This window comes from Suillus paluster, assembly GCF_016628075.1.
Source record: "Suillus paluster strain FC165 chromosome Unknown EDB91scaffold_241, whole genome shotgun sequence".
Lineage (NCBI taxonomy): Eukaryota > Fungi > Basidiomycota > Agaricomycetes > Boletales > Suillaceae > Suillus > Suillus paluster.
The window spans coordinates 27,189-36,742 of NW_024537801.1; the positions used below are offsets into that span (position 1 = coordinate 27,189).

At 48.2% G+C, this 9,554-nt stretch overlaps 7 protein-coding genes across 7 annotated transcripts; 5 read left to right on the forward strand and 2 right to left on the reverse strand.

The window, feature by feature from the left end:
- Positions 1-202: 202 nt before the first annotated feature.
- On the reverse strand, positions 203-640 carry EDB91DRAFT_1088882 (uncharacterized protein; the record flags this gene model as incomplete). Its single annotated transcript, XM_041316532.1, has 2 exons — positions 203-472; positions 524-640. 2 exons carry the CDS (start codon positions 638-640, stop codon positions 203-205), a joined length of 387 nt encoding a protein of 128 aa, XP_041168896.1.
- Positions 641-1,841: 1,201 nt separating this feature from the next.
- On the forward strand, positions 1,842-3,699 carry EDB91DRAFT_1331506 (uncharacterized protein; the record flags this gene model as incomplete). Its single annotated transcript, XM_041325389.1, has 7 exons — positions 1,842-1,953; positions 2,013-2,367; positions 2,422-2,436; positions 2,494-2,630; positions 2,656-3,431; positions 3,484-3,541; positions 3,587-3,699. 7 exons carry the CDS (start codon positions 1,842-1,844, stop codon positions 3,697-3,699), a joined length of 1,566 nt encoding a protein of 521 aa, XP_041168897.1.
- Positions 3,700-4,165: 466 nt separating this feature from the next.
- Positions 4,166-4,623, forward strand: EDB91DRAFT_346267 (uncharacterized protein). The gene has a single exon (XM_041326954.1). It carries the CDS (start codon positions 4,203-4,205, stop codon positions 4,455-4,457), a length of 255 nt encoding a protein of 84 aa, XP_041168898.1. The 5' UTR covers positions 4,166-4,202; the 3' UTR covers positions 4,458-4,623.
- Positions 4,624-4,713: 90 nt separating this feature from the next.
- EDB91DRAFT_346243 (uncharacterized protein) lies at positions 4,714-5,370 on the forward strand. The gene is made up of 3 exons (XM_041326953.1): positions 4,714-4,750; positions 4,800-5,280; positions 5,337-5,370. Exons 1-2 carry the CDS (start codon positions 4,739-4,741, stop codon positions 5,271-5,273), a joined length of 486 nt encoding a protein of 161 aa, XP_041168899.1. The 5' UTR covers positions 4,714-4,738; the 3' UTR covers positions 5,274-5,280; positions 5,337-5,370.
- A 41-nt stretch (positions 5,371-5,411) lies between these two features.
- Positions 5,412-6,870, reverse strand: EDB91DRAFT_1257048 (uncharacterized protein; the record flags this gene model as incomplete). The annotated part of the gene is made up of 6 exons (XM_041324265.1): positions 5,412-5,591; positions 5,646-5,981; positions 6,031-6,251; positions 6,301-6,422; positions 6,479-6,623; positions 6,678-6,870. 6 exons carry the CDS (start codon positions 6,868-6,870, stop codon positions 5,412-5,414), a joined length of 1,197 nt encoding a protein of 398 aa, XP_041168900.1.
- Positions 6,871-7,160: 290 nt separating this feature from the next.
- EDB91DRAFT_1257049 (maintenance of mitochondrial structure and function-domain-containing protein) lies at positions 7,161-8,156 on the forward strand (the record flags this gene model as incomplete). Its single annotated transcript, XM_041324266.1, has 5 exons — positions 7,161-7,184; positions 7,237-7,264; positions 7,315-7,546; positions 7,605-7,779; positions 7,830-8,156. 5 exons carry the CDS (start codon positions 7,161-7,163, stop codon positions 8,154-8,156), a joined length of 786 nt encoding a protein of 261 aa, XP_041168901.1.
- A 1,067-nt stretch (positions 8,157-9,223) lies between these two features.
- On the forward strand, positions 9,224-9,532 carry EDB91DRAFT_1000819 (uncharacterized protein; the record flags this gene model as incomplete). The annotated part of the gene is made up of 2 exons (XM_041312231.1): positions 9,224-9,332; positions 9,378-9,532. Coding segments are annotated over 2 exons (264 nt in total), but the record flags the coding sequence as incomplete, so codon positions are not given.
- Between the last annotated feature and the right edge of the window lie 22 nt (positions 9,533-9,554).

The window sequence follows — 9,554 nt, forward strand, 5'->3', positions numbered from 1 at the left end:
AATTCACTCATTTCTTATTCTTCGTTGTCGCATGTTCTTCGTTATCCTTGTTTTTGTCATTGCCAGTGTTTGTTCCCTGAACTTGGCCCTGGACAACAGTGATGTTGACAAGGGGAGTGACAGCATTCATCCCATTCACATGCTTCATCATACCATCAAAATCAGCTTGCATCATCAGTGATAATCCAGGTTTTGGGAGGACTCAGGGGATTTGGTATGTAAGGGCATAGTCATCAAAGTTGAGGACACGGGGCTTGATCGCATTGGAAATCTTCACAAGGACCTGGGCCTTGAGAGTGTCCCAGGGTTCATCAGAGTTCAGGTTGACAGAAGCACTGATAGGCTCGTATTTGGTCTTTGCTTTCTTCATTTCGGCAGCAGAGAATACAGTGATAATGTAGGAGACCTCCTTCGTCACCAGGGCTGGATCGTGATTGGCAATAGTACCTGACACAATGATCAATGGCAAACCCTGAGTATATGTATGAAAATGCATGAACATACCTCATTTTTGCTTCTTTACAATTGTCGGAGGGGGTGTAGGGATCCTTTGTGGTTGATCGGGTGCAGCAGCTATATTGATGTCATCTAATTCGTCGCTCTCGGTGTCATTGGCCTCAGGGTCATTGTCTACCTCCATCTGGTCGAGGGCATCAAGGATGGTACTAGTATTGTGAGGTCACAGATCATCTTCGTCAAAGCTGCTGTCTAGGTCCTCCTCAAGCATGAGAGCCAGATGGTTATGTGCTGGTTTTTGCGGCATTTGCGATACAAGATGAAGTACTATCACTAAAAAATTCTAAGTCCTAAGTTTTCTAATTGAACGAAAAAAACGACGCGACTGCCAACATATATGTAAACAGCTGTAAATGCAGGCCCAAAGTAGACCATTCAGCCCTCAAAGATCCACATGGTTAGACAAGGTTGTTGACCACATACCTGAGGCAAAGAAGGAGGAATGTTGTGGTCTATCAACTTGAACAAGCGACTCAGCAACTTGGAATAGCTCTCGCCAAATTAAGGTAGGTGTTCTGACTTGAATTGGAGATTTGGTGTTTGTCTGGCTCGCAGGGTGGGGTTGCTGATATGATGAACAAGCTGATGTGTTGTAGTCTCCCAGCCAGACCTATGTATATAAGGAGGAGGACAGACATTCCTTCTAAGTAGATGCAACACGACTTGGTCATGACAAGGCACTTTGTGACCATTTAATTGTTGCCATTACAAGTGATCCCAGAGGTGTCTGGGGACATTTTCACCTGTTCGTCACCCATCACCCGTTCGTTGATGCGATACTAGCTTCAAGTTGTGGATGGGTGATTATTCTGGAGGTACTAAAAACCCGGTACGTTGGTGATTCGATTTCACCACTTGATCACCTTGCACCTGCTCGCCACCACTCTTGTGGGTGTTTTGCACAAATCAGTACCCCAACAGGTTATTCGAACCTCCTTCCAGTTTCAAAGTGAGTGTCGTTTTCATTTCATTTATACAAAATATTTTCATCCTCTTATCCGAATCCTCGGTCTGGGGGTACCTTAACTATTCTTAGTACATACCAAACTGCGCATCATCAGTATGCCCTGCCAGCTGGTCCGGGTTCATCGGAGAATTGAACGCTGAACAACTGTGCCGCGGCCATCACGACAGCTATTCAGCTAGAGTAGTCGAGGATGCTTTGGATGCTTATTGGATGTCACCTTGTCATATGGTCACTAGCAGCGCAAGTCCCCTTGGGCTTCTCACCTGATGGCAAGCAGGAGTCACCGGAACTTGGATCTCTATCTAGGACAACTGGATCATATAACTCAGCTAGCCCTCTGGACTCGGGTAGCCTCGACATGATACCTTGGCAGCTTGATGAGCTACCTCCTGCTAACGCAACTGGGCACTTTGTGTTTGAAACTGTAAATTCGTTGCTCCAGCATTGGCCAAACACGCGCTATCGGAATGGTCAGTCTTATCCTGATTTTGGGACGAGTATCTGATACGGTGTTATCACTGACCACCAGGCCATGCAATTGTTCCGGGTGTCATTCCCAAAGGCACCTTATTGTATCATGGAGCTTTCAGCGACAAAATTCCTACGGTCCCTGAGTGGACGGCCACAGATCCGGAACACTCTGTCCTCTTCTGCCGAGGCTTGTCCGATACAGGATGTTGGCATTTGACGCTTGCAGCAACACGTCCCCTCAAAGTCCTTTATTTTGATGGGACCAGCGCAGCCAATACCAGAGATGGTACTCTCGACACTCAGGATATCATTGCATGGGGAGAGTTGAGACCCGACTGGTGGTTGAACGAGGTACAGCGCCTCGAAGATTTGTGCAAATGGGGTGCACCGTACGCTGTTGATGGTTATGTTCGGTAGGCCAACATGCCTAGTATCATCTCGTTATAGTATCGAACTTTTTTTTACAGAATGGAAATGGATTTGTATGTTCTTAATTGTCGCATAGTGCTCTTCAACTGATAGTGATGGATCCGCATAAGTGAAGTCATGCTCTGTGATTTTACGGCTGGCGTAGAAGTTGTCTCCTGGTCTAACCTTGCCAGCCTTGTCATACCGGTTTCTACAATCCCAGGAATTCCAAATACATACAGCAAGTCTCTATGTTTCCGTCTTCCTCGTGTCTTTCTGATGTATATATCTAGTGAATCGCATGTTCGAAGTGATGCACGCCGGGTCATGGCACAATCGATACCCTGGGGATACACGAATTAACCTTGATTTGGCTGGAATCGTCTCGCTGTACGACACAACCATCGCACCATCACTCGTTGATTCACGCGCCGGCCAGGAGCGGTGCGACCACCGTGTACAAGGCATATCTTCCGTAGATTTGAAGGTGGTGAGGCAGAGCGTCTCTCGCGCCTTAGAGCGGCATCAAGGCGACTTCAGTGGCATCGACTGGAAAACTCTTTTCAGAGTCATCGTGGAACGTTACTCAGACCGCCTTGACTTGATGAACTACCTTCTCAATCACACCTTGGAAAATGACACGCCTTGGGATCAAGCAACCAAGGTGCATGTCCAGCTGCGCGTGATGCTCACGCCATACATTTTCCACACTAGTGTTCCCCCCAGCGCATCCTATGACTCAGCTCATTCCTGGGCGACACCAGTGTTCAAAGCATGCGGGACTGTGCACACATCGTCCATCGCATCATATAGTTCAAGCTTGAACCATTCCGAACGCCTACTGTTGAATGCAGTACAAGAAACTACACGCGAGATATGTCGCATTATCACAAAGATGTGGGCTGCTGGCGTCGTTGCAGGTCTTGATCCATATCTTCCCCGTGATTCCCCTTCAGACGCCGCAGAAATTGCCCGCCTGATAGATACGTGGAGGCAAGAAATAAGTGATTTGATGGCTTGGCTTGATTGGAGCGTGTGGGTTAGGTGTCATCCAGCTTGCGGGCCTGAGGTAAACGTCTTGACATCATCCACTGCCTGCATTTTACCTGCGTTTCCTTTAGGAAATGTGCTACCTTCCCACTTGGCCCATAAACGAGCCGAGAGGTCGGAGGCCAGACCGTCCTCCATATAAACAACATGATACTATCAATGCGTCCTTCCCAGACAGACTATCTGTCAAGCACGGATTCCTTATGCAGTTGGCGGGTTCGCAGGATGATGAATGGAGGAAGCCCCAACCCAAGTGCATTAGGCGAGTTGAGCCATATGGTTTCTAGGTTTTCATCGGAAGCGAGTACTTGACAGCATCCTTCCGGTAGGACTGGAGACCTCTTTCTTACTGAAATATAGATGTTTTGGACACCGTATGCGACGTACTACTACCCACATGTCTTTTCTTTTGCCCAGATTTAGATGGGATGCAGCCTTGTGTCAATGATCTAGGATTATAGAAGACCATGTACGCATACTTCGTGGAGATTCTCCACCATTAACAATCATACAGACCGGCCCTGTGTATCAATACCGATATACACAGCCGACAAGGGTTCTCAGACTTTCTGTTCTCCTACTAGGGGGAGTAATGCTACTAGATGCATACATCGCTCGACTGCTTATGCATCACCCATTCATCCATGCATTTCTCGGATTCTCTCTCGTGTCACAGTGCTGCGTCTGTCCCCGACGCCCGACATGTGACATGGTGCCGTCTGTCCGATGCGCGATTGTATTGCATCTCCCCTTGTACCTGCATGAGTAGCACCTCATACACCTCCGCTCAATGTCGGTCGTACTTTTTTCGCCAGCTTTAAGTTTTTTACATTCTTTCGTGCTTTCGTCATCAACTCCAATTCTTAGCACTCGCCACGATTCGACCCAACGCAGGGATGGTGATGAGTTATGGGCAAACGGTATCCCAGCTGGGATATCTGCTACACCCTGCCTTGTATGGCAGCTTCTAGGAGGAAGGGATAATTATTTATGTGCTTTTGGAATTCGTCAGAAAACCACAGCGCGTGACGAAGATGTGGTATAAACCCCCGCAAATGCCTTCTTCAAGCGCAAGTTAATTCAAATAAGTGGACGTGACAGAATCGGCGATTTTCTCCCCGCTGGTGGAAAACGCGGACCGTAGGCGAGCCCTCCTGATATTCAAGCTTATCTGCTGGTCCCGTTTTTTCTCGTCAACCAATTGCACAATACATAAATTTAGGTGAAAGACACACCAACACATACCGGTGGTTCCTATGCCTTTATATAAGAGACCCCTGACCTCTCCTGACCCTGTCTGAACTCGAGCTGCCCACCCACACAGCCATGTCGCTCACGGTGAGTCGTAAACACTTTGAATATGGACATGACAGCTGAAACATTCAAGGTCGAATCCATCACTGCCCAGGAGGAAGCATGCCGCCTCCCCTCGTTCGACAGTAATGTCGCCTGGGAGATCGGAAATATCATCCGCACCAACGTCCAACAAAAGTTCACGCGCCCCGCCGTCGTCTACATCGCACATGCGAACTCATCCCAGCTCTTCTTCTTCGCCACTTCAGGACCTGGCACACTCCCGGACAACATGCACTGGGTGAAGCGCAAGGAAGCAGTAGTGCTCCGCTGGGGATGCTCGACGATGGGGATGAGATTGTCTCTGCAGACCCGGGGAATGACGCTACAGGAAAAGTTTGAAATGAGCGACCCGAGCATATATGCGGTGCATGGCGGCGGTTTCCCAGTGAAGGTGAAGGGTGTGGAGGGGGTCATCGGTGTGATAGTGGTTAGTGGTCTTGCGCAGGAGGATGACCATGGCGTCATTGTGGATGGTATCAAAGAATACCTTGCGAAGAATCCTTGAGCAATCGGTCCGTAAGTCGTACGTCACTGACAAATACATCGCATTGACAAGGCGTTTACTCAGAATCAAGGGGAAATATTAAGGCGGTGTAATTGTGTTTATTTCTAACCTGAATGCAAAAGAATAAGTTTGATGCGTTCATGAACAGCTTTCCTCATCAGAGTTCTGGGGTCTGTGGCAGCTAAATAATGATTGGACTCGTCTCCAAAGTGCATAGCGATCTTGCGTCCACCTCGATGATGCATTGCGATCAGAGCGGAAGCTCGATGTCTTCATAGATGATCTGTGTCTCGGTTGGGGTTCAACCATGACAGTATCCTGCACATGGAATAATTCAACAAGGCTCTAAAATCTTCACATGATCGAACTTACGTGTGCGATGGAGATCACTGGGTCTGCTGTGTCAGCAGGCAACATTTGATCTTTTCCCGACAATTGCCCGTCGTTGACATTATCATTTGGAGTATGATCTGCAAGAGTCGCCTCTAGGACCGAATTTTGTTCGGCGTCATCCATCTCTCTCGGGCTCGGAGGAAAATCACCTCCTGGAGGTAAATCGGAGATGGGGGACACTAACACTTCGTCGTGGTTAGCGCTTGTGCTGTTGATGGAAGAGAGGCTGCCATCCTCAAAAGTATGAAGCGAGACCAAATAAGACGACCCGTCTGAAAACGAGTGACAGTCAAAAATGCTGAGATGTCGTCGCCCCTGGTGCACGTTCAACATACATATTCGTTAGGTAGACAGGAGATCAGACCTTGCCGCAGAATGATCCGAGCTCTACGTTGGAGAGATTTGGTGCCGCAATGAGCTCACCAACATCCTCGATAAAGGGCTCCTCGGGATGAATTAAGGGTAATTGGTCGGCGATAGGAAGTGAGTCTATCAGCTGAAGCTTCAATGTCACGCTAGCCTGGTATATGCGAGGGGCACCATTCCGCCCTTGTACGTGCACATGCCTCAAAATATGTGAGACGACTAGAAAAATGTTAGCAAATTTTCTGATGACTTATAAAAGCTGCAGGACCTTTTGTTTGTGTTGATGTAGGTAGCTGCATCCAGTCACCAGATGACGCAAGGAGCACATCCTTGCAGAAAGCACGTTTTGCTAATAAGTGGATGCATATAGGCCAGTCCTCTCTCACTGAACTATTGAGAAGGCGGCTGTTGAGATATAACCATTCGCACGATAGGAAACGTCTTACAATTCAAATGACTCATTCCAGGCGTACTTTCCACGGTCGGACACACGAGTTCGCTGGCGAACATTATCGACGCTGACCTCCACGTAGCATCTATAAGGCCCAGGCGGGCACTCTGGATCGTCTGGTACTATCGAGACACTGATATCTGTGGATAACGATCATCGGTGAGCATCCTGCGGCGTAGATCATTGTAATTCACTTGCCAGAAACCTGGACGTGGTAATAGAGTTTCCGCCTTCCTCCATACGATCGCGTTGGGAGATAATCCATTCAAAGCCAGCAGCAGAAACTGACTGAGCACGAGGGCAGCGTAGTTTTAAGAGAAGGGGGAGCCATTTTGTCAGACGCCATGTCCGGCGCTGATGCACAGCAACGGTTTGATGTCTTCCCATGGTTGTAAGTAGAACAAATGCTGTTAGCCTACAAGCTGTCCGTACAACGTCGGAAAGTCATCATGATTCAAACTCGTCTTCAACAGGATCAAGTTGATGCTTCTTACTGGCAGAACGTATACGTAGGACAACGTTGTGAGAAGCTTATCGGAGAAAAAGCGCCTCGACTAACAGAGACAGCCCTAATGAGATACTGCACAAATATGCATCAACACAACGCGCGTCCGTGGTGCACGCGGTATGAAGGACATTCCTTAGCCTAAACTTTAGCACTTGCCCTTGTACAGATCATGGTGGCATCAACAAGTGAGCAAGTGAGTTGTCACACTACGGTCACTGATTATCATGATATTCATTCAATTACAGTTAACAGCGCTTGCTGGAACGACAGTTGGTGAGCAACCACCTGGATCGAATGCCCCCACATAGAATTAACACCTTCAGTCGTTCATCCTTTGGTCCTGCTCTCCGTTACTGATCATCATGCGCGCACCGTCTCGCGCACTTCATCAAAGCGTGTTGTTGGCGTTCTCCTGGGTCAGGACAACGGCAAGACTGTTAATGTTGCCAATTCCTTCGGGATCCCGTTCGAGGAGGATGAAAGAGATAGCAAGACGTGGTTCCTAGATCATAACTATATTGAAGGGATGTACGATATGTTCAAGAAAGTCCAACGGTACGTTCCTCATCACACGAGCAAATAAACATAGATGCTGAGTGAGATTGCAGCAAAGGAGCGGGATGATTGGATGGTACCACACGGGGACAAAGCTACGAGCCTCGGACCAGGAAATTAACGACCTCTTTAAGCGTTACATTGCGAAACCAGTGATGGTTATCGTTGATGTACGACCGCAGGCTGTTGGAATTCCAACGGATGCATACTTTGCAGTAGAAGAGATCAAAGACGTATGCCTTTCCTTTGTAATATATATTTGTACCGATTTTTATGGCTTCAGGATGGCACGGAAACACGGAAGACATTCCTTCACGTTCCTTCTGCAATAGAAGCTGAGGAAGCTGAGGAAATTGGAGTCGAACATCTCCTGCGCGACATCAAAGACTCAACGACCACAACTCTCTCAACACGTGTTTCTGAGCAACTCGCATCACTCCAAGGACTTCAATCCCGACTACAAGACGTGCACAAGTATCTCCTGGATGTTGCATCAGGCACGATGCCAGTCAATCACCAAATAATTTACCACCTGCAAGACGCACTCAACCTACTTCCTGACTTGAGCAATCCGGTGACACACACAGAGCTTCGCGTCAAGCACGAATGATCAACTACTAGTTGTCTATTTGAGCAGTCTGCTACGTGCTGTCATCGCGTTGCATGCTCTAGTGGACAACAAAGCCACGATAGGCGAGCCGAGCAAGAAGAAGGCGGTGATGAGAAGGACAAGGATAAAAAGACGGCTAACGGAGACGCGAAAAAGTCAGAGGATACCAAGAAGGATGGGGAGAAGGGAAGGACTCCAGTAAAAAGGACGCAGACAAAGGACTATGATGGAGGCAGGTCGCCGTATGTTCAGTACTTATCGTGGCTATCGATCGCATCATTCATCGACCGGCTTGCTGCGCAAAGACGAGCTTGGCTACTTACATAGTTCTCCCCGAAATGGATGAACATGTGATGAGCACGTGCCCGATGAAGTGCCGTGTGATTATGGAAGCACTTCTTTTTCTTTCTCCACCTTGGGCTTTTTTGTGTTCCTCCTCTCTTCACTCCATCCACAATCTTTCAGAAAAGTACGTCGATTTTTTGACTAGGATATTCACCTTTGTCCAATCCACTTTTTGCGTTGAGACCGTCAACGGCTGCGTGAATCTGTGCACGGACCCCTAACCATGATTTTTAGGATCTCTTCTCAATTGTTGGCGCTCGTGGATGTTTTAACTGTGGAGGCTGTGCGTGGTGTTTCCGTGTTGTCTGTTCCCCAGCTTTTGAGCAATTCCTCGTCGATATGGCGAATGAAATGCCCTACAGCCATTGCTATTTGCTTCTTCCTTATTTACATCTTCGAAATTCGTGTGCGGTGCTGACGAGGATCGCTATGTTCTTTTCTCATATATACCGATGACGCATGTTATCGTCGACGACTCGCACAAAATCGCAATATATTGCATTGCTCGTCATCTCTGACTCTCTGCCGTGCTTCGTTCTGTACCACCGATCTCATGAAGACAGTCGGCCATCAAGCTGCTAACTGCCCTAAGGCAGGCACTCCTACTTGGTAACTATTGATCTTGTTTATGCTGGGCATCGTCTCATTTTCGCTCGTCTCATTTAGCTACAACTGTACGTTAACTATCAGTCCATTTTTACACGGTGTTCACGAGGTCTGCAGGTGGCATGGAGGGTCATGTTTCTCGTGATTGCACGATGGAAGTCAAAGCCAAGTCTTGCTACAAATGTGGTCAAGAGGGTCACATTGTATGTTTGTTCGGGGATCGCGGTTAATCTTTTTACTCATCGCATTCAGTCTCGCGATTGCCCGAAGGCGGTGCTTCAGGCGGTGGTGGCGGCGGCTATGGTGGAGGATTCTCTTCCCAGGAGTGCTACCGCTGCGGCAAGGCCGGTCATATTGCCCGCGCATGTCCTGAGGCCGCGGGGGGCAACACTAGCTACGGAGGTGGTGGCAACTATGGTTCCTTTGGCGGAGGCTCGAAGTCTTGGT